The sequence below is a fragment of the Protomyctophum bolini genome (genome assembly GCF_963924005.1).
Source record: "Protomyctophum bolini genome assembly, chromosome: 16".
Lineage (NCBI taxonomy): Eukaryota > Metazoa > Chordata > Actinopteri > Myctophiformes > Myctophidae > Protomyctophum > Protomyctophum bolini.
The window spans coordinates 5,235,087-5,258,942 of record NC_137877.1 but is presented as its reverse complement, the minus strand read 5'-3'; the positions used below and the strand labels follow the sequence as shown (position 1 = coordinate 5,258,942).

The window sequence follows — 23,856 nt, the reverse complement described above, 5'->3', positions numbered from 1 at the left end:
TCTTTCTTACAGTGTGTAACGTTCTCTCTTGTGTGTCAGCAAATGAGTGGGCGGCTGTGTTTTGTAAGCTACAGACTAGTATATGAGAGTTATGGTCATGTCAGCGGCGAGTTACAATGATATCTGCTCATCTCATTTACCTTAATAAATTAGAATGAGAGCTAACCCATACACATAGCTGTATCTCGTATTGAGTAGCTGGATAGTGGATATAGAGATGTACTGTTTCTTGTATTTAATCTGTAATTAATGCTTGTGTGTAGAAATCTATCCTTTTTTGTCTCTTTAATAATAGTAATAATGATAATAATAATAATAATAATAATAATAATATCTATAGGATATTTTCTATATTTAAATTATTTAAATATTGTTTTGTCTCTTTCTTTCTTTCCAGGCTGGCATTGTCAGAGAAAGTAAATCGGACCAGCTGATCATCGCATTGGAGCCGGAAGCAGCCTCCATCTGGTGTAAACAGCTGCCCTCCAGTGGTTTCATGGATCAGAACTCAGGACCGGTCGGCAAGAAATACCAACTACAACAGAAACCTGGAACACAGTACATTGTTGCTGATTGTGGAGGTATGTGTTCTGCTGTTCTGCAGTGTGTGTGTGTGTGTGTGTGTGTGTGTGTGTGTGTGTGTGTGTGTGTGTGTGTGTGTGTGTGTGTGTGTGTGTCAAAGTAATACATCTGTACGTACATTCGTTTTCCAGTATAATCCTTATCTTTAAATGTATGCAACTTCACTACATTTTCCCTCTGTTGTCCACTTTTTATATGTAAAAAGAAGGTTCATATTTTAAAGCCTATAACGTTGTTGTCTTACAGGTGGTACCATTGACATCACGGTACATGAAGTATGTGATGGAGGAGTCCTCAAAGAGCTGCATAGGGTCTCTGGTAATGCTCTGGGAGGGGAGCAGGTGACAAAAGAACATTATAAGTTACCTGAAAGAAATATTCTCTGAAGATCTCTGGGATGAGTTTGAAAGAAATTCTCTCCCAGTGAGCTTCAAAAGTTGATCTATAACTTCCTAGTTCTTAAGAGTGTGGATGAAGATGTATACACTTCCACTGTCCTTTTAGCTTAGTAAGATTATAGCTGAGAATCAGCAACCAATAGAGAGTTACTTCGAGCATGTGCAAGAAGGTGTCTGCTGGGACGAAGGGATGATCACATAATCTCAAGAGCAAAGATGAGTTCTTTCTTTGATGAAAGTCTGAGTGGCATCACTGAAAGTCTCGGAGAAATCTTTAACCCATTCTGACCTGAGATCAGATTCATACGAGGTTTCCACTGGACACACACTGGTTCTGATTAACCCATTCTGACCTGAGATCAGATTTTAAAAAATGTCAGTCGTTCTTCTATTTTTCAAAAATAGCAGACCTACAAGCTCGTAGCGCGCCACTCGGTGGCGCGCTATGAGCTTGTAGATCTGCTATTTTTCAATAGCTAAAGCATAACATGATGCTGATACGAAAATGGGTTCCCGTTCAGAATGGGTTAAAAAGGATCTCCGCATTGACTACCTCCTGTTAGTGGGGGGTTTTGCCTCAAGTATGATTCTACGCACACACATTACCAAGCAGTTTGGTGCTCAGTGCAAGGTATAATGTGCCCTGCGTCGCCCCAGCAGACCTGTAATTTTGAAGGGAGCTGTCATGTTTGGCAGAAACCCTGCAGTAGTGGTGGCATCACGAAAAAGTGCCTTTACTTATGGCATTGCTATCTCTAAAAAGTTTGATGCGTTAAAGCATAAGGCCGAGAAGAAGAAGAAGAATTATGGAAGTGGTGACCGCTGTCGTGATCTTTTCGAAACACTGGTGACGATAGATGAAGATGTGGGTTGGGACAAAACCAGTGACCACGTCTTCATGCCAGTAGAAAGAACCCAGACATCAGCTAAAATGTGTTTTTATCGCACAGAAAGGATAGATCCTCTATATATGTAGATGACTGGGGAATAGACAAACTGAACTCATTTTGCGTTGAGATGCCAGATACTACATGTGGGCTGGATCGTAGCCTACAATCAAGTTACAAATCAAATTTGGCTTCACCGAAATCACAGCCACAGCCACTGATGTGGAATCCAACTCAACAAACTCAGTCAAAATGTACTTTTTCAGTAAATGAAACTGTAGACAAATAAGAGTAAGACTATTGCAGATATATAGCCTTAAACAGAGTGACTTGCAATGTAATTATGCTTTCTTCATTATCATCTAAGAGATTAATATATACTGTAACAGGATGTCCACAGATATTAGTTATACTGGGAAAATGTTTATTTTGCTATTCATGTGATACTTTAAACTAGGGCTGTTTGGTTTATTAGGTTGAGATGTATATGGTAATACCTATCATTCTATCATGTGGTGTAACTTTTGTATTTAATGTTAAAGAGAAATCATACAAATTTTGTAGACAATGTGCTAAATGAAGTTGTTCTATTGCTAAATTGTATTATTATTCATTATTATTACAATATACCGGTATTCATGACCAAATGATGTACACTTTAGATGCAGAATTATTATTTGGTTTGGATTTGAATTTGTTTTATCTTCTTTGTGTGTTTGACTTGTACAAGGGACTAAATTCTTTTCGCTCCTATGCCACCAAAATGCATGTGGAACGCCCTACCAACAGTCATTAAGACATACGAATCCCTTGACTCCTTCAAAACCGCAATTCGAAACTGGCCCCCTTCAAATCTGAATCCCCCCCACCCTTTTCCCCTCACTGTATATGTTTCTTTTCCCTTTTTGCTTCCTTTATGATGAAATCCTGTTCTGTTCTTTGACTATATAGAAGTGTCTTATTTGTACAATGTTTTGATGAATTGAACATGGTGGACCCTCTTGTAAACAAGTGTAATGCTTAATTGGGTCGTCCACTCACAGTTAATAGTATTTATATTGAGTTTGTGCTTGAAATGTACTGTAATTCTGCAAACTGTTAATAAATATTTCAATCAATCAATCAATCAAACTCTCTGAGTTACAGACCCATAAGGGTCCATTGGTTCCAAACTATCATATTTGTGTTCCACAAAATGGTTGAATGTTATAGTTATATTATATTGTAGTTATTTAAAGTGGTAAAGAATAAAAGAGCGGGTTTAAGCATATTACCAATTTGTCAAGCAGACAGACAGACAGACACGTAATAAGTAATGAGTAGGCCTAATACATTACTGTTTAAGAGTAACTTTGACAACACTGGCAAGAGGTAAATTCCCGATATAAATGCAGACATGCAGCCCTCTTATTTTAATAGAAATTTAGATAAATAAGGATAAGGATAAATAGCATGGGTCTGCTGCCACTAACAAAGTTAAAGGTTGCTAATAAATATTGTTACAATACTTGGCACACAATCGACCCCCGTCTGCCCGTGTGAACGAAACAAAGTAGTACGGTGCCGTTAACCTTGCCTCACCACCAGGCGGCGCAGCGCAGTGGACTCACTGAATGGACTGTTTGGCTTTCCGTAGGCGCGCAAGTGAGCGTGGTGACGTCGGCGCCGGAACCGCAAAACACAACAAATATACACGTGGATTTGGAATAGTAGTGTATAGTCTGTCTGTGTGTGTACTACAGCACAGGTAGGTTAACTTAACTAGAACCAGTTATTGTTACATTATAGTTATTAAAGTCAAACCCTTTCATTTCATTATGATGAATTCCTGTTCTGTTCTTTGGCTATATAGAAGTGTCTATTTGTTTCTAAATGGTTTGGTGATTTGAACATGGTGGACCCTGTTGACTGTTGTAAACAAGTGTAATGCTTTATTGGGTCGTCCACTCACAGTTAACAGTCTTTGTATTGAGTTTGTGCTTGAAATGTACTGTAATTCTGCAAACTGTTAAATATTTCAATCAATCAATCAGCTCTGCTCCACACAGCGTTTATAGCAGTGGTTCCCAAACCTTTTCATGTCAAGGACCCCCACATTGACACTAATTAGCGGGCCCCCATTTCAAAAGATACACCAGGGACCCCCATGAGAGAAGATGTTTAGTGATTGATTTTTCAAAGACCCCTGCAGTTTGACATGCATTAGTCTATACGGAGTCGGACCCCCATTTAATGGCATTTCTATCTCTGGGACCCCCAGTAATGTTACCATTGCTGCATCAAAAGTATCAACAAACTACGCTATAGAAAGTGGTCAAACATACATTGGCACTATTGTCAAATATGCCCAGTTCAAAATGGGGTTCTTTTGGAGGGTTTGTGGCCTGAAAAGGTTTAGATTGAACCACTGTGCCAGGCTCGGAGCAGGGCATCATTCTGCACTGACAACAAGAGTAAATGCCTCACCATGTATTGTTCTCTGTGGCGTGGTGTGGTGTCTGTGGCGTGGTGTCTGTGGCGTGGTGTCTGTGGCGTGGTGTGGCAGTTATGAGCGACAGCGACGATGACGACATCCCTGCGTTGTCTGCCGACACCATGGCTGCCCTGCAGGAGTTCTACAACGACACCATCAGTAAAAACACTCCGGCGGCCTCTTCCTCCTCCTCCTCCTCCTCCTCAGCCATGTTCGCTGTCGGAGCTGTGGAAGAGGACTGGGTGAGAGAGAGAGAGAGAGAGAGAGAGAGAGTGAACACAAAAGGAGGATCATCATTATTATACCATGAAAATATATCATAAATGTATCGTATGTATGACGTCTATAGATTATTGTACATATTGGACAGAGGTTGACACTCAGGTCCCGGAGGTGCTGCAGGTCATGTTCTACTCGCCCAAAGGTCATGACCACTTCCCCGAAAAGTAAATCGTCCATTATAAAATGATGAGTTGAATTTGAATTATCATTCAATTTAATACTTTTTTTTTTCCTTTTTTTTTTTTTTTTTTTTAACTTTCTGTGCGATAAAAAAGTCATACCTCAATTTGTATGCCAAATATATATAGCTATAGCTATATAAATATATATAGCTATATAAATATATATAGCTATATAAATATATATATAGCTATGCAGGCCCCCAGTCGGGCAACCTGAAAGCAAATTCCACCTGCTCGAAAGTTTTATGTACCTTTTATGTGCCTTAGTGTCAACGCCTGTATCGTATACATACAGTATATGAATATCATGTGTGTGTGTGTGTGTGTGTGTGTGTGTGTGTGTGTGTCTACCAGGGGATGAGCCAGTTCTGGTACAGTGACGACACCGCCACACGCTTAGCAGAGGAGCTCATACGTGAAGCTGGCGAGGGCGGCAGGTAAGCGGCAGCACGCTACACGACGTGGAACGAAGCCGTTTGTACTCCGAGTTAAATTAACTTGTGCGTAGCTTGTGAAAGTGGTTGTTAAATTGTCGAAAGTGTGAACGTGTCAACGTCAAATAATGGTTCATGTCAAACCCAGCACATGAGGTTTTAGTGTTCTGCTGGTCTGTTCCCACTAGGATAGCTTGCGTGAGCGCGCCCAGCGTCTACCAGAAGCTGAAGCAGGGGGTGGTGGAGGGCTCCGATCGGGTCTCTGCCGTGGTGTTGGAGTACGACCGGCGCTTCGCCGTCTACGAGCAGGAGTTCGTCTTCTACGACTACAAGGAGCCGCTGGCCTTGCCGGAGGAGCTGACGCCTCAGAGCTTTGACATCGTCCTGGCCGACCCGCCGTACCTGTCTGAAGAGTGTCTGAGCAAGGTGGCCCAAACCGTCAAGTACCTGACCAAGGGCAAGGTGCTGCTCTGCACAGGTGAGATAGAGGCTCTGGTGGTTGGATTGATCGATTGAAAAATGTATTAACCCATTCTGACCTGAGATCAGATTCATACGAGGTTTCCACTGGACACACACTGGTCTGATGAACCCATTCTGACCTGAGATCAGATTTAAAAAAATGTCAGTCGTCCTTCGATTTTTCAAAAATAGCAGACCTACAAGCTCGTAGCGCGCCACTCGGTGGCGCGCTATGAGCTTGTAGATCTGCTATTTTTCAATAGCTAAAGCATAACATGATGCTAACACCATAATGGGTTCCCGTTCAGAATGGGTTAACAGTTTTGCAGAATTACAGTACATTTCAAGCACAACTCGATACAAAGACTTAACTGTGAGTGGACGACCCAATAAAGCATTACACTTGTTTACAAGAGAATCCACCTTGTTCAATTCATAAAAACATTTAGAGACGTAAATGTTTTGACATTAACGTAAGACGTAAAGCATTTGGTGCCAGCGCTGACGGTAGCTCCAACTCACAAACACTGCTTTGTCACGGATGGACCTCTGTGCTCACATGTATAAGAATATACAGACCATATGATGATAGAATATGGAAATCTTTAAAAATGTATGAGATTAACTCATCCATGGCAGTAGCAATAGTTAGCACAGGCCAACATAGATTTGTTCTATTTTTTTAGAACGAGAGTGGTAAGATTTGTCTTAAAACCATGATTATAATTTGATCAATTTAAGGCCCTTTTAAAAATAAGTCAAAAACGTCTTTGGCCTGGTAGGCTATTTGTGAAAATAAGTCAAATAAGTACTTGGCCAAGAATGAGTTTTAAGATATAAAGATAATTTAAAACCTGCCTGCACAAAACATCACTTGTTTTTTACTTTATCCTTTAAGACCAGTGAAGTCTAAGTTAAAACCCATTTTGAGCTGGAACCCCTTTTGGTGTTTTATACTTTAGCTATTGAAAAATAGCAGATCTACAAGCTCATAAGCTACGAGCGTGTAGGTAGGTCTGCTATTTTTGAAAAATCGTGAAAATCTTTGAATATATATTCTTTCAGAGCCAACGTTTTTAACTCAAATCTTTGCTTTAGATGGGGGTCGGTGGCCAATTAGCAATTACATATATTTTTGTGGGCTCCTTGACCTGAAATAGTTTGAGAACCACTGGCATAGAAACATGGGGTTTTTCAGAAAACTGTGCTGGTGTCGGGCACCAAGAATGGCAGATATAGAAGCTCACGAGCCTTTTCCTAAACCTCTCTCTTTCTCTCTCTCTTTCTTGGCAGGAGCCATCATGGAGGAATATGCCAAGTGTTTCCTGGACCTGAAGCTCTGCAGCTTCCTGCCCAAACACAACAAGTGCCTGGCGAACGAGTTCCGATGTTTCCTCAACTATCCCTCCCAACTTCTGATCTCCTGAGGAGTTGAATCAAGACTGTTTTTGGTTTTTTCAAGTATTTTTCTTATCCAGGCAAGTTCAACAAGAACATCACGAGGACCTGTTGGAGGGAGGGGGGGGGACTGTCTGTAGGCTATGTAAACATTCTGACGCCCTCAGGATAAAACCTTGTATGTCCAAAACAGTTACTTTCCATTTAGTCAGAAGATCTGAATACTTTTCATTGGTCAAGTAACCCATTTTGGGAGGGAACCCCTTTTGGTGTTTTAACATTATGTTACACTTTAGCTATTGAAAAAAATAGCAGATCTACAAGCTCATCGCGCTATGAGCTTGTAGATCTGCTATTTTTGAAAAATTGTGAAAATGTGCCGCAAATCTTTGAATATATATACTCTTTCAGAGCGAACATTTTTAACTCAAATATGTGCGGGGTCCCTGGAAGAACATATTTTCAGATGGGGGTCCCTGGAACAACATATTTTCAGATGGGGGTCCCTGGAACAACATATTTTGAGATGGGGGTCCCTGGAACAACATATTTTCAGATGGGGGTCCCTGGAACAACATATTTTCAGATGGGGGGTCCCTGGAACAACATATTTTCAGATGGGGGTCCCTGGAACAACATATTTTCAGATGGGGGGTCCCTGGAACAACATATTTTCAGATGGGGGGTCCCTGGAACAACATATTTTCAGATGGGGGGTCCCTGGAACAACATTTTCAGATGGGGGTCCCTGGAAGAACATATTTTCAGATGGGGGTCCCTGGAACAACATATTTTCAGATGGGGGTCCCTGGAACAACATATTTTCAGATGGGGGGTCCCTGGAACAACATATTTTCAGATGGGGGGTCCCTGGAACAACATATTTTCAGATGGGGGTCCCTGGAACAACATATTTTCAGATGGGGGTCCCTGGAACAACATATTTTCAGATGGGGGTCCCTGGAACAACATATTTTCAGATGGGGGGTCCCTGGAACAACATATTTTCAGATGGGGGTCGGCGGCCAAATCCATATAATTCTGGGGCTCCTTGACATGAAATAGTTTGAGAACCACTGACATAGAAACATGGGTTCTTCAGAAAACCGACTGATTTAGAAGGCATTTGTAGAATCGTCCTCAGGTCTAAATGGGATAATGTATCTAGAAAAACCACAGACTTCAACCTGAGGTCCCTAGTTTGAGCACGTCACCATAGCCTCATAACGCACTTCATTGTGATGCGTTCATTTCGTTGTTGTGAACTTATTTTTGCAAGTCAAACGACAAAGCATAAAATATTGTATACATATTATAATGAGAGCTTAGTAGATCATACAGTACATCACCTGAACATTTGTGGTGGAGATGACCACCTTTTGCAGTGTAAGCGTAGGTCACCAACATGTCAATTGTCTCAGGTTCCACTCCATTGATGTCCACCCTATGCCATTTCTTTTCGGGTGGGAGCAGATTTGCTGGAGGAATGTGAACCAAAAATATCATAAAAGAAAAAAAATCACACCCATCTATTCAAGTTTCCTTCCATTGTTTTCAGGTTTATTAGACATAACACTGCTTAAAGTCTTACTTACGCTGGTGTATAAATATTTCTCATAAAGTTGATTTAAGCTATTATAGTACTTGAGAGAATGCATACATGTGTCAGTTGTTCTGTACAGTCAGTAGGTGGCAGTGTTTATCAGGTCATTGATTGCTATGTAATTCACCCATTGCAACCGATTATTGAGGGGCGCTAGCCTATATCCCCTCCTATAAACAGACAAAGTGTCGATTCTGTCTTAACACAAACATTAAATGCCAATGACAATGAATGGCCAATTCATTAGAGTCATACAGTATGTGTCTGAGCAAATCGGCTGTCCGTCGGTGGAAACCCTTGGCCAATAAGGGACCACCATTCTTGGTGACGTAACTAATAAGGTGTTTCAATCAAGGTTGAATATAAGGTCAATAATTGATTAGAGCGCCCTTCGCCCATTTATGCCCAAATATGGAGTCTATGCAGACGTCAGAACAGGCCAGCTCCATATATGGACATTGGGCAGGGGGGCCCTGTCCAGAGCCCGGGCAGAGGCCTTTTTGGGGGCGGTTCTGGACAACCGTGGGTCCGACCGACTCGACACCGGGCACGGCCACTCCATGTGGGAGTGTGTTTCACGTGTGTGTCGAATTTGAAGTCGGTGGGGCGAACGGATCTGGAGTTACGTGCATTACAACAGTACTGTACACACACACACACACACACACACACACACAGAGACTTGGTGCATTTAGTCCTTACTGGTGTGGCCTTCAGTCTGCGTGTCCAAGTGTCTCATCCTCTTCCTCGTGTTGATGTTTTCTTAGAGGTTCAACAACAGCTGCTTCTGGTGTGGGTTCCATTGTTTAAAACCACATTAACCCATTCTGACCTGAGATCAGATTCATACAAGGTTTCCACTGGACACACACTGGTCTGATGAACCCATTCTGACCTGAGATCAGATTCTAAAAATGTCTGTCGTTCTTCGATTTTTCAAAAATAGCAGACCTACAAGCTCGTAGCGCGCCACTCGGTGGCGCGCTATGAGCTTGTAGATCTGCTATTTTTCAATAGCTAAAGCATAACATGATGCTAACACCAAAATGGGTTCCCGTTCAGAATGGGTTAAAACCACATTAAATACTGCATGGCATGATTACGTTTTTTTATTTTACATTTTTGAAAATGCCAATCAGAAGAGAATGTTTTAATTGAAAATTTGAATAGGGAAAATATTGCATTACGCCGTGTGTTTCAATTGATAGAACATGTTTTCGCTGAACGAATAATAGGCCAGGGCTTACTGTATTATATACAGTATGGTTAAAAAGGAGGCTATAGAGCACCGAAGTCTGATATGTCAATATCGGTAGAGGGGCGCAAATCCACAGGTTCGTGTACCTTTTATTTGCATTGTAATCCCCATAGGGTGGATTTTAGATCGCCTCATATAAGAACTGTGTTTGAAAAATAAACATGTCACCCCGGCCGTTTCACTCATATGGATATCAAGAATCAACTGACTGAGAGAAAACGCTATTGTTACCGCTATTGAATTAGTTACATTTTCGCTAGAAACAGACTGTATCATAATTATGAGTGACTGAGTGTCATAGACGATACAGAGACACCTCCCTGACAATAACGCAGAGACAGCTTGTTTATTTTTGGACCACAACGCTTATAGTAGACGATATTAAGACGAGCCCATGTTGTTCTCCATAGAGAAATTACTTCCGCGAACCAGGGGAGTCGAAGGGATGAGCGAGTTACGTCAGGACTTTAGAACCAGGGGAATGGAGGGGATGAGCGAGTTACGTCAGGACTTTAGAACCAGGGGAATGGAGGGGATGAGCGAGTTACGTCAGGACTTTAGAACCAGGGGAATGGAGGGGATGAGCGAGTTACGTCAGGACTTTAGAACCAGGGGAATGGAGGGGATGAGCGAGTTACGTCAGGACTTTAGAACCAGGGGAATGGAGGGGATGAGCGAGTTACGTCAGGACTTTAGAACCAGGGGAATGGAGGGGATGAGCGAGTTACGTCAGGACTTTAGAACCAGGCGAATGGAGGGGATGAGCGAGTTACGTCAGGACTTCGGTGCTCTATACCAGGGCAAGACAACACCTTTCACTCACGTCCTGAGCACATCAAGGCCAAGGACGTAGATCATATACTGTAGGCCTACCTGGCCATACTACCATCCATCCCATACCCTTCACAGTAAAAACCCTCAGTATAAATTCAAACTCTTGGGTTTACAAATGGAACCAAATGTGTAGGCCTACTGAGCATTTGACAGTGTTTTTGAGTGGTGCAACCACTCCAAGGAACAGCAATGTCCGTGTTCACCATATATGTGTTGGTTCACCTATGTATGTGACGTTAATGAGCATCAGTATGAGTACCACCAGGTGTTGTGCCAGAAACAGAGAGAGAGAGAGAGATAGTATTAGTGCTGCACTGTTGCCTGCTAATATGAGAGAGAGAGAGAGAGAGAGAGGAGAGGAGGGGGAGAGAGAGAGAGAGAGAGAGGGGAGTTGCACCACTCAGTTCACACGGGTGTTTTTTGTTGTTGTTATACATGTTTGTCGGTGGAGCTCTGGAGCCCGGCTTTGGGCCGTGTCTGTCGCTCCTCCACGCTCTGGTTGCTGCTCTGCGCGTCCCGGTCTTTCTCCAGCAGCGGCACGCAGGTGCACCCCACGGCCACGGACACGTAGCTCTCCACGTAGGAGTGGCGGCCGCCCACGCACGAGCCCGTGCGCTTCAGGATGACGGAGGGCGTGTAGACCGGCGTGCTGCGGTACTGCTCGCTCTCCGCGCCGTCGGGGCCCGTCAGACAGCCCTTGCACAGACAGTAGGCTTCTGGGATGAACCGCGGATACCGGGCCGGGTCGTGGGAAATCCTGGTACCCCAAAAAAAACAAACAAACAAACAAACATACAAAATGATTAGATTTTAATTGAGGTCACATGATCCAGTTGTATAACTACTACACTCTGACTTTTGACCAATTTTTAGCATATAGAACTTTTAACTGTTTAAACCAAACTTGTTTTAAGATAACGTTACATCACAATAGACTTATCTTTAATTGAACCAATCCACCACTGTATCGTGTGACACGATACAGTGGTGTTTCTCCCACTCCCATATACTTCCATTGAGAAATCTAGGCTAGACACACAGACCACCCACCTAGCCCCAATGTTCCCTCAGTCCCTACGCTCATCCTGTAGCTATCGGAGCTACATAATGAACATATTGGGGCTAACCACCCACCATGTGTATGACTGTTGACAAACAGTATAGGCCTGATATGAAGGCTGAAGCTCATATGTGCACTGCCATCCCCTGCCTGGGCAAGCAGATAACAAGTTATGGATTGCACTGGCACTAGACACTGCATATTTTCAGCAGGGGACCAAATAATAAACCGTACAATGACATGAACATGTGAGAACTTGGAACTTGTTCTTTTTTTACCTGTATGCCCACGGAGAGAGGCTGAGAAAATTCACAGGCGTGCGAGACTTTCTGTCCGGGCGGAGGCGACTGGCGCCCGCCGACGAAGGACACGTCAGGTTGTGTCGCTCCTGCGGCGCCAGCTGCAGCGTGTGGTGGAAGGCGCTCATGACGCCCACCGACAGGCGTCCGAACATCTGCTCCAGGATCTCCTCCGGCAGGTCCAGACACGGCCGGCCGCGGACTGCGGGCGGCCGCGACGCTTTCTTCTTGACTCTCACCGCGGCGTCGACGCGCGACGACGACGACGCGTCGATCAGGATCAAGTACGCAAGCAGCAGTGCGCAAATACTACCCGGTGCCATATTGCGCGCGACTCTGGGACCAACAACAACGTGCGCAAAAAAGACAAGTTCGGTTACTTACCCCCCCCCCCTCTCGTTCTAACAAAGCAAGGTGTTATATTTCCAATGTTCCGCTCACATTGGGATTGGGGAGCATCTTGGTGAAGTTGAGAAGAAAAGAAGATTGTTATTTTCGGTTTCTCTCCTCCTCAACGACGTCTCGTGGAAACTTAGCGTATGGCAAAACTAAACACGCCCGGTCGGTCAGTACTGTGTGCTGGGAAGTGGGAACCGTTTCTTTCAGCCTCTCCAGTCCAGACAGTTCCCCGACTCCTCCAGAGTCCAGACAGTAGAAAACCAATCTAAAATGGAGCCGAAGATGTGATTGACATGACCCCCTTTTCAACTTCTCGCCCCTCGCGTAAAAAAGCAGCCTCCTCGCCTCCACCTCCGTAATGTAATGTAATGTGTCCCCTATGAGCGCAGCGCTCAGGAACGGCGGCTCACTGGAAAAGAAGAGCGAAGCTTTTGGCCTCATTCCTGCGAATCCTGCAACTCACTGTGTCGGTAAAACCGGCACAAATGATCGTAGCAGACTAGCAGTACGACAAAAATAATTAGGCCTACATCGATACAGACCAATTTACGTATAGGCCTACTACCGTTTTCCATCAGACTAAATAGGATGTTGAGTTCAGCAGCTGGTGCGTGTCTGTCTACAGATAGCCTCAACCACTCTCCCTTTGGCATACATGGACGTGTTTTCTTTCCAGATGCTTATCTACTTGACCCGTGACGCTTAACTATTCAAAATATTTACTTTTAATAACAGAAAATAGCTTTTCCAAGTATGTTTCTAGTTCCACTAAACAGGATAATAATCAGATAATATATTATGGACTACTGTATATAGATTCACACAACTATAATAACACAACATATTCAACAACAATCAGAATCCAGTATAAATAAATATAGCTCTATCTACCGCATTGCACACATTCAAACAGCAATGTCTCAAATGGGAATAAAGAAATCAAGCCATTTAACATGGCTATATACGGTTAGTGTATAGCGTGATTATGATGAATTATGCTACTGGGACAATTGCGTTTCCATAAGGCAATAAAACCTCCGACTTTTGCTCACATATGGAAAAGGAATCTGTCATCCCCAATCACCTGCAGTAGGCCGGCCACCTTGCAGCATAACTTTCCACTTATGGAGTCAAATGCTGTTAACAGATATATACAGCTGAACCTCACATTGTATTTTGGTGACAGGAGCTGGAAGTCTGCTGACGTTTTTTCCACGTGAGCCAGATACGATCAGGTGAAATCAGTGCGTGTTGTTGGGGAAGCAGGGCTGAACTGGCCACAGGACGTACCGGGCATATTGCCGGTGGGCCGCGACCATATAGGGTCGCCACTCGCCATGCTATAAAAAAATAAAACAAAAGGCCACCAGGAAAGGTCCGTGCGTGCTGCCATTCTGCCAGTGCCATCACGATAATTTCACTGTACCTGTATTAAGTGAGTGACAAAATAAACCCTCTACAAAAAAAATTGTGTAGTTGTCTGTTGGTTTTGTATCATTTATGTTGTTCTGTAAAAGTGGTGGTATTATTAGGGGCTTGTTTGTTACTTTGTGTGTGCCTCGACGGAGCGGGGCAGTAGAGTTTCTGCTATCTGCACGCTGGTTGTGGTGGGTGGGCCGGTCTGGGCCAAATTCACGCGAAAATGGGCCGAATTTTTGTCCCAGTCCAGCCCTGTGGGGAGGAGCAGGCTTGTACAGTGTGAAGGAGAGGAGGACACAGTAACAACCATAGTTACACAGAGATACCACATTGGCCACTTGTTGTTCGTCGGAGCGATGCGTCAAGTCACACAGCTGCCATGTTGATGACAGCAAGCCGTGCCTCTTAATGCATCATTTAAAATGACCAATGCGGCCCTCGCCCCAAGTTGAGTTCGACACCCCTGGTCTACGACGTCTATGGTTACAGAGGCAGGAGGTCATCTCCCAGCTCGCCGTCTCCAAAGTCATCCTCGTCCACACGCTTCTTAGCGGCTGTCTTTGGTCTCTCTGCCTGAGGTCCCAGTGGGTCAACGTAGGAAGCATCTACACGCACACGCACGCACACGCACACACATGCACACACGCACACACACACACACACACACACACACACACACACACACACACACACACACACACACACACACACACACACACACACACACACACACACACACACACACACACACACACACACACACACACACACACACACACACACACACACACACACACACACACACACACACACACACACAGTTGGGAAAAATGAATATTCTGACAACAAATATGGAATCAAAAATCAATAAAATAGCCGAACTACAACCTCACAACGCTGAGCTTGTGTAGATTAGCTATTTCCGTGTGACACCATTGTACAGAGAACAATCTTTTGTATTTAATCAGTGCTATTGAACACCCTGTGTGTTGGTTAAAAATATATTGAAACAATGAATAGTAAAAAGTGCTTTGGACAAAACCTCTTAACTCCATTGGACCCTCACACAATCTGCTAAAGCAGCTAACTCCAGCACCTCTCTGGTCTGTGAGTCTCAGCTAGTATTAACTTGGGACACAAATGTGTGACCGCAGATATTCTGATAAAGTCTTCCTGGGCGGGAACCCCTTTTGGTGTTTTAACTAAGCATTATGTTATACTTTAGCTATTGAAAAATAGCAGATCTACAAGCTCATAGCGCGCCACCGAGTGGCGCTCCACAAGCTTATAGGTCTGCTATTTTTGAAAAATCGTGAAAATGAGGCACAAATCTTTGAATATATATTCTTTCAGAGCGAACTTTTCTTTTAATTTCGACGTCAGGCCTAAATGGGTTAAAAAGATGAAGTTGTGCCTTAAAGCTTAAACTCTATAATATGCTTTGTTTGCTCATTCAGATTATGCTGTATTCACTGAATGTTTGCTCATTCAGATTATGCTGTATTCACTGAATGTTTGCTCATTCAGATATGCTGTATTCACTGAATGTTTGCCAATTTTCCAGCATCTTTTTGAATATTATGACCTGCCCAGAATAGGGTGCATATGTTTAAAGGTAACTGTATTCTAATGCTGACCAACGGAAGTGACAGTCATATCTGACAGAACAAATGATCCATCTCTTTGCTATTATGCTTGCATATTGTAATACCCTGTTTTTTTGTGTTTTGTGTTTGTTTGTTTTGTGTTTTGTTTTTCTCCTTTTTTGTGTATTGTATTGATTGTAGTTAGGACCCTCTGGAAGACCAGATACTGTATCTCAACGGGGTATTCCTAAATAAATAATTTCAAACACACAGAGGTGACATGAGAACAGAACAGAAGCAAATAGAGTCACAATTCACAACAGGTCCAGTATATGAAGACACATACTGTACTAAAGCAAAAGTGAAAACATCTGATTCCAATGGATTAGCCATGCAGCAAGAGTAGATCAGATCAGATCTGCTGCACATATGTTCACAAAGAAATGACACTAGTGTTTGTCAGCAAGTAGGACGGGGGGGGGGGGCGGGGAGAGAGATGGATGACAAGAACTAGAGCACGACCCGGTGACAGATGTTTGGTTCTGATGCCGATACCGAGTCCTGGACCAGATTATTACCAATGTTTTGACTGATATTTTGTCAAAAACTGCGAAACGTTCTCAAAATAAAGTTTCTATTATAAGCAAGCCCGATTAATGTATGAAAAATGTCTCCTATAATAACCCATTTTGGGGCGGGAACCCCTTTTGGTGTTAGCATTATGTTATGCTTTAGCGTTTAGCTAAAGCATAACAAGCTCATAGCGCGCCACTTACGAGCTTGTAGATCTGCTATTTTTGAAAAATCGAAGAACCACTGACACATAGAAACATAGCTTTTTCAGAAAACTGTCAGGATTTAGAAGACATTCATAGAATCGTTCCCAGGTCAAAATAGGTTAAGCAAGCCCCGATTAATGTATGAAAAGTGTCTCCTATAATAAAGATAAAGATGTATTCATAATATATTATTAAACAAAAGAATAAGGCGGAAGTAGAGGTTTAAGAGGCTCACCCAGGTCTCTCTGCTGGCTGCTGGCTTCGTACGGCTCGTTGGAACCAGGAAGTGCCCTCAGCTTGGCGCTCATCCGCTCCCCCTTGGCACTGCTGCTGTGGCTGCCATCTGTACACGTGTAGACAACACAAAACCATTAGCTCACTGTGTGTGTGTGTGTGTGTGTGTGTGTGTGTGTGTGTGTGTGTGTGCATGTTTACATGACTTATCTATTCGGCAATTCGTATAAAATACGTTTTTCGGCGTGCCTTCATTCCAGGCCATGAGGCTCAGATGGCAAGCTGAGTGCACCCCAGAGGGCCTGATGCTGCGTTCACACTAGCGGCGACGAAGCGATATATAGGCTACAACTTAAGTCATTTTCAATGGATAATATATATATAATAGAGCCATGAAGCTGTAGTGTAAAGCGACGCTCGGGGCTGCAAAAACGAAACTTGAGCTTCATGGCTTCAACCTTTTCCAGCGCTCCCAATGACACCATTTCCAACCCACTTCCCTATAATTCCCGCTCCCGTTTTACAAAAGAGAAAAGCGTATTCTCGCTGTTAACACAGTTCCCATTAACCCATTCTGACCGGGCACCCGTTTTGGTGTTCGCATCATGTTATGCTTTAGCTATTGAAAAATAGCAGATCTACAAGCTCGTAGCGCGCCACCGAGTGGCGCGCTACGAGCTTGTAGGTCTGCTATTTTTGAAAAATCGAAGGACGACTGACATTTTTTTAGAATCTGATCTCGGGTCAGAATGGGCTAATCAGACCAGTGTGTGTCCAGTGGAAACCTCGTATGAATCTGATCTCAGGTCAGAATGGGTTAATCCCTTACGTATATCCTCTGCCGCGGCGTCAACTGCCACGTTGAGCGACACTTCGATGGCGACTCGGCGTGGCCGGTTTGTATAGCTTTTGTCGCCGCTAGTAGTACTGTGAACGCCTCACGAGGGACAAGAGGAGCGATAACGATCTCACCAGAACATCTGGCAGCCAGGTATAGCTCTGGAGACCATGGTGGAAAATAACACCAAAACAGGAAGGAGTAAAAGAGGCCCCAGTCCTCCACTGTCCCCCCCCCCCCCCCCCCTCCTCCTCCTCCTCCTCCTCCTCCAATGTCCCCCACAGCACTAAACAAACCCCCCCCCCCCCCCCTCCCTCCCCCCTCTCCATCTACCAGTATAGATCCTGAACCGATGGCATAGTTTTGGGACAGAAGCCAATCTAGATTCTGGGGACAGTCGTAGACAGACAGACAGACAGACAGACCCACAGAATGATTATAGCCATCATGTTTTGACCCATAATATTATTCATCAATTTGGAAAAACAGATTTGATTAAAGTTATATACCACAATTAATTCACGCGCAAAACCAAATACATTTTGATAGATGAATAAAAAATAATATATACATAAAACTAAAACTTTATTTTATGAACCACTTATTTACCTATTCCTGTTAAAAAAGAAGAAGAAAATAAGCTACATCTGCTATTTTTGCCAATTAGTGACATACCGGACCACAATTAGGGATAACGGCTTCAATGTGGTTCAACATCTGGACACATGGAGCTGCATATAATTGCCAATACGGTAATAAAAAGGTCAAATAATGACCGATATATATCGGTCTGACTCTGACCAATGTACAGTAACAGTCTGGCTCTAACTAGACTCTCTGCTAGAAAACAGATGTATTGGCTCCCGTCTAAAGGCCCAGGGATGTATTTGTCTATTTTGCCAGAACAACTTATACAACACTTTTATTTTTTATCACAAACAACAGACACTCAACCAACCAACCAACAAACCGAGCCGTATATGCGGACACAATCCCCTGCTGTACGATAACAAGTACTTAATTTTTAGTACCGATACGAGTACTTTATTGTTGTGTTTATTAACCACTTATTGTACCCCCTTTTTCTCCTAGATGCAGATGGATCTCTGATCTATAGATCCAGATGGATCTCTGATCTATAGATCCAGATGGATCTCTGATCTATAGATGCAGATGGATCTCTGATCTATAGATCCAGATGGATCTCTGATCTATAGATCCAGATGGATCTCTGATCTACACTTGTCAGTTGTCATTCTATGCTTGTAGATCGGCTGATTTGCCCCAGACTTGCTCCCGTTGCATTCGTTCAGCCTATAGTGTCAATTTAATGTTTTGTTACTCGGGTCAAAGTATCGGGGGGCCGGTACCAAGTACCGAGTACGAGTACTTGAGGATGGTATCGGCCCGAGTAACCGATATCGGTATTGGAAAACAACTCTACTGACAACTGTGTTGGTTCATTCATACCAGAGCTACTGTGGAGGAATCGAACCCCTTTTGCTGTTTTAAGCATTATGTTATACTTTAGTTATTGAAAAATAGCAGACCTACAAGCTCATAGTGCAGCACCGAGTGCCATGCTACGAGCTTGTAGGTCTGCTATTTTAGAAAAATCGTGAAAATGTGGCGCAAATATTTGGATATATATATATTCTTTCAGAGCAAACGTTTTTAACTCAAATCTTTGCTTCTGGGGGGGTGTCCCTGGAACAACATATTTCCAGATTGGGGGGGGGGGGGGGGGGGCAGTTACATATGATTCTGGGGGTCCTTGACATGAAAATGTTTGAGAACCACTGGTATAGAAACATGGGTTGATCTCAGAGATGAAATGCAGGAAAGATAAGAATGATGCACTACTAGTGCCATTCGTTCCACCAAAGCATAGCAGGAGAATAAACGGAAACAGAGGGAAATAAGTCCCTATAAAGAGCAGAATGATGGACTTTGTGAGAGTGAGAGTCTGATATCTGCTCTGTTGACCCTAGTGTGAACGTCTCGGGGTCCACCTCTCGCTCTCTCGGATGTAGGTGGCACTTTTAGAGAATTATGTAATTTTCGAGAAAAAAAACTAACTTCTCCGCCTCGAAACCTATACGGGACGTTATTTTGGGGGAATAACAGCCTCTCTTCACACACCGAGGAGGAGTGTGTGGTGCGTCGCGAGACGCAAACAGACAGACTTTACAGAACAGAGGGAAAACTTATCAGGTGTATTTTAAAGAGTAGTGGCCTTCACAGCTTTCTCTCAAATCTCATCGTCTTCAGCGAACTCGGTCGGTCGGTCAGTCAGTCAGTCAGTCAGTCAGTCAGTCAGTCAGTCAGTCAGTCAGCCAGCCAGTCAGTCAGTCAGTGCATTGCTCAGTGCAAACATTGACTGGAGCAGACAAGGAGTGTCAGGGAGAGAGGGAGACTTGAGATCACAGCAGCCTGTGAGAGGAATTCTGGGCCTCTCAGAACATATTAAAGCAGTTCTCCAGTTTGTTTCACTCTCGTAGTGGAATGTGACTCCCTCAACAGAAAACCAGATTAGAAAATGTATCCACATATTGCATTATACTATATGGCATTGCAATGAAATAGGGCTGCACAATATCACTGAACTTAAGTATAGCTTTTACCGTTTATCATTTTGGAACTGTGGCAATACTCAATCCTTCATTCCTCACAGGACACAAAGCGTTCAATACTTCATCCTTCCTTCATTCCTCACAGGACACAAAGCGTTCAATACTTCATCCTTCCTTCATTCCTCACAGGACACAAAGCGTTCAATACTTCATCCTTCCTTCATTCCTCACAGGACACAAAGCGTTCAATACTTCATCCTTCCTTCATTCCTCACAGGACACAAAGCGTTCAATACTTCATCCTTCCTTCATTCCTCACAGGACACAAAGCGTTCAATACTTCATCCTTCCTTCATTCATTCCTCACAGGACGCAAAGCGTTCAATACTTCATCCTTCCTTCATTCATTCATTCCTCACAGGACACAAAGCGTTCAATACTTCATCCTTCCTTCATTCATTCATTCCTCACAGGACACAAAGCGTTCAATACTTCATCCTTCCTTCATTCATTCATTCCTCACAGGACACAAAGCGTTCACAAAGGCTTCTCTAGTGCAGCGACACGGTCCAGACCACGACAGACCCTTCTAGGGTTTAATTTCTGTCACAAACAATGCTCTACTCCAGTGGTTCCCAAAGTGACATGAAAAAGTTTGGGAACCACTGCTCTACTCTGCACTACGAGAGGTGAATACAGTCTGGAAAAAAGCCACGTGGCAAACAGCCATGTGGTGATGGCTCATTTATGCTGCATGGGGGCTACACAACGCCTGGCTGATCTAAACTGTAGTTGCACGACACCGGTGTTGTGCACCAAAAACTGGCGATCTACAAGCCCACAATGACTAGCCTTCCTCCCCCGGAGGCCTCAGTGAATCCGCGCTATGAGTCTGGCCGCGCCAGGCTACACAACCACAGCGCTTCACTAGCTTGTGGATCGGCTATTCCCCGGTATACAATACGTGTAACCAATTATACAACAGGTCGTTTCGAGGAAGCAATCTGAAACGGCCTTCTAGCCGTGGGTTAAACCAGCACCGTTCACCACCTAATCAAAACAAAGAATTCAGCTGCTCTGTGCTCCCAGAGCGCTAGCAAACTCTGTGGCTAGGCTAGCTAGTTTCTTGGGACATTTGTGGTCGTATAGTCACTACATCTGTCATTAAAAATATATATTCTTTCAGCGATTATTTTCTTAGTTTTAAGGGTAACTGTTGTAGATGCTTGCGGAACTCGACTTTGTCTCGTCCCTGTCGTGGCAATAATCACGTTAACTCACAACCTCTCGTGTAATATTGCTTAAGTATAACTCAGGCGTAACGTAACGGTACATACATACAGTATATACATCTGTTATGGTATGTATATAACGGTATACACATACCTCTCCCCGAGTCCAGCGGTGGACTCTGCAGTTTAGCGTCGCTGTGAGACACTGGGCCATGCAGGGCGACAAGCACACAGAGGCAGACAGCAGGAGAAAGACAGAAACGAGTCAAAACGTGAGGAAGTAATGAAGGAGGGAGGGAGGCAATACACAACGAAAGAGGGAAAGAAAAAAGGAATGAAAGAAGCTTATGAGATTATATATAATATATATATATATAGCACTGGTTCTCAACGTTGGGTCCGGGCCGGGACCATGAGTCCAAATGGACCGTTATACGTCTCTGTAACTCAGAGTATGTACAAATGGAGCCACAATTGAATGGACCTGGTTCCATTTGTATACACTCTTGTTAAATGAACATTGAGGATTTCCCAGGTGTAAAGGAGCAACTTGGACACTCAGGCATGAAGGGAGCATGAGTTAAGTCCGTTGCTCTCCCCAGGTTGGCGGAGGGTGTGTAGAGCCCAGGATCACAGTAGATGATTGGCACAGGGGTGAAAAATGGGTTACAAAATCGTGGGATAAAAATATATATTTTTACAGGATTTCCCAGTGTAGTGTAGTGTGGGGGGGGGGGTCCCAGCAGGCACTGTGGCCTAGAGACTCCTATAGCATATATCAAACTGGGTGCTTAGATGTTCAAAAGGTCAGATGAACGTCAAGGCACGGACGGCCCTTCTCTCAATAAAAATAACTGTAGGCGACCGACCGGGCATTCCCAATCCATGCACCGTCTCTCTGGAATGCCCCGCCCCCTAGAGATCAGGCTTAATGCAGACTCTGTGCCCTGTTTTAGCGCCACCTGGTGGTCACCAGTTTATAGGCTCTGAGTGCCAATTCTCCCATTATAAATAAATAAATAATTTGCAATTCTATTATGCATGTAATGTGCATGTCATCACCTGTACACCAGATTAGAGGAATTTTCAAAATATGGATGAAAATAAAAAATATTCCCAAGTGAGAGACGTCTTGACGCCCGTGGCATCCATTACTTAATAGGCAATTACACGTCTTGAAGTTTTTGGCTACTAAACAGTTACATTCAACCCCCTACCCATGTGATCTGTGATTTTTTTTATTGATTTCTTCGGTTTTGAATTTTTTTTAATTTGATTTTGTGCATTATTGACAACGTATTTTATTCTATTGTGTGCCTCCTTGCTATGTCTTTAGTTTATATATGTTTCTCTGTTAAAGCACTTTGTGACTGCAGGTTCTTAAAAAGGTGCTATACAAATAAAGCTTTATTATCATTATAATTGAGCCATGCGATGCATTATGGGTACTGTGACGAGGTGTCATTTCAGTCGAGTCACTTTCACATCTCTCACCTGCTTTGACCTCCACCACCTCTGCAGTGCCGGGAGAAAACAAAGATGTGAATGATCACTCTGCTTCTAAAGGTCCATCACATCCTCACAGTTCTGTTCTGATCACTTCAGTTCTGTTCTGATCACTCTGCTTCTAAAGGTCCATCACATCCTCACAGTTCTGTTCTGATCACTTCAGTTCTGTTCTGATCACTCTGCTTCTAAAGATCCATCACATCCTCACAGTTCTGTTCTGATCACTTCAGTTCTGTTCTGATCACTCTGCTTCTAAAGATCCATCACATCCTCACAGTTCTGTTCTGATCACTTCAGTTCTGTTCTGATCACTCTGCTTCTAAAGGTCCATCACATCCTCACAGTTCTGTTCTGATCACTTCAGTTCTGTTCTGATCACTCTGCTTCTAAAGATCCATCACATCCTCACAGTTCTGTTCTGATCACTTCAGTTCTGTTCTGATCACTCTGCTTCTAAAGGTCCATCACATCCTCACAGTTCTGTTCTGATCACTTCAGTTCTGTTCTGATCACTCTGCTTCTAAAGATCCATCACATCCTCACAGTTCTGTTCTGATCACTTCAGTTCTGTTCTGATCACTCTGCTTCTAAAGGTCCACCACATCCTCACAGTTCTGTTCTGATCACTTCAGTTCTGTTCTGATCACTCTGCTTCTAAAGGTCCACCACATCCTCACAGTTCTGTTCTGATCCCTTCAGTTCTGTTCTGATCACTCTGCTTCTAAAGGTCCACCACATCCTCACAGTTCTGTTCTGATCACTTCAGTTCTGTTCTGATCACTCTGCTTCTAAAGGTCCATCACATCCTCACAGTTCTGTTCTGATCCCTTTACGATCTTTGGGGCGGGAACCCCTTTTGGTGTTAGCATTATGTTATGCTTTAGCTATTGAAATCCGACTGACATAGAAACATAGCTTTTTCAGAAAACCGTCAGGATGTAGAAGACATTTTTAGAATCCGATCTCAGGTCAAGGGCAGCTATTCTACTTGATGACACTGAACAGATTCCCATAAGCATTTCTATTCTACCGCACATTGGAAGCCTTTATCTGCGTGATCCAAAACAGCAAGCCACAGGGAGGGGAGCAATGGAACTCTTGGCAAATGGCAAGGCCGACAGACAGACAGACAGAC

General features: G+C 43.5%; 3 protein-coding genes and 1 pseudogene across 8 annotated transcripts in view; 2 read left to right on the top strand and 2 right to left on the bottom strand.

The window, feature by feature from the left end:
- The window catches only part of il17d (interleukin 17d), a 121,206-nt gene extending 108,292 nt beyond the window's left edge, over positions 1-12,914 (bottom strand). The window contains exons 1-3 of one of the 3 annotated variants that reach the window (XR_013965546.1): positions 12,132-12,914; positions 10,783-11,550; positions 9,837-10,749 (exon numbers count right to left, since the gene is read on the bottom strand). Coding sequence is in view for 1 of the 3 variants with exons in the window: in XM_080786231.1 (XP_080642357.1) it covers positions 11,223-11,550; positions 12,132-12,475 (672 nt within the window). In the remaining 2 variants the exon portion in view is untranslated. Of the gene's footprint in view, positions 1-9,836; positions 11,551-12,131 lie in introns of those variants that run through there. The other 2 variants (XR_013965545.1, XM_080786231.1) reach the window with 2 other exon arrangements.
- LOC308330392 (heat shock 70 kDa protein 12B-like) lies at positions 43-2,140 on the top strand (annotated as a pseudogene). The gene is made up of 5 exons: positions 43-63; positions 398-581; positions 829-1,061; positions 1,114-1,180; positions 1,957-2,140. The product of its transcript is annotated as a heat shock 70 kDa protein 12B-like (transcript).
- Positions 3,536-9,701, top strand: eef1akmt1 (EEF1A lysine methyltransferase 1). Of its 2 annotated transcripts, XR_013965544.1 has the most exons (6): positions 3,536-3,614; positions 4,413-4,582; positions 5,159-5,241; positions 5,427-5,716; positions 6,994-7,533; positions 8,079-9,701. XR_013965544.1 is itself a non-coding variant. In XM_080786230.1 (5 exons), the coding sequence occupies exons 2-5, from the start codon at positions 4,415-4,417 to the stop codon at positions 7,125-7,127; spliced, it is 675 nt and encodes a 224-aa protein (XP_080642356.1). In that variant the 5' UTR covers positions 3,536-3,614; positions 4,413-4,414; the 3' UTR covers positions 7,128-9,701. The 2 variants fall into 2 exon arrangements, 1 of the variants encoding a protein (XP_080642356.1); XM_080786230.1 differs by having other exon boundaries at positions 6,994-9,701.
- A 180-nt stretch (positions 12,915-13,094) lies between the features above and the next one.
- The window catches only part of ift88 (intraflagellar transport 88 homolog), a 40,945-nt gene continuing 30,183 nt past the window's right edge, over positions 13,095-23,856 (bottom strand). For both annotated transcript variants that reach the window (XM_080786220.1, XM_080786221.1), the window contains 2 exons: positions 16,571-16,678; positions 13,095-14,575 (listed from right to left, as the gene is read on the bottom strand). In XM_080786220.1, coding sequence (XP_080642346.1) covers positions 14,454-14,575; positions 16,571-16,678 — 230 coding nt within the window. In that variant the 3' untranslated portion in view covers positions 13,095-14,453. The remainder of the gene's footprint in view (positions 14,576-16,570; positions 16,679-23,856) is intronic.

What these genes read in the sequence shown, in the direction of transcription:
- eef1akmt1 (XM_080786230.1), top strand. Translation starts at nt 4,415, where the DNA reads ATGAGCGACAGCGACGATGACGACATCCCTGCGTTGTCTGCCGACACC. An exon ending in GAAGCTGGCGAGGGCGGCAG is followed by an intron (nt 5,242 to 5,426) that starts GTAAGCGGCAGC and finishes TGTTCCCACTAG; the next exon opens with GATAGCTTGCGTGAGCGCGC. An exon ending in CAAGGTGCTGCTCTGCACAG is followed by an intron (nt 5,717 to 6,993) that starts GTGAGATAGAGG and finishes CTTTCTTGGCAG; the next exon opens with GAGCCATCATGGAGGAATAT.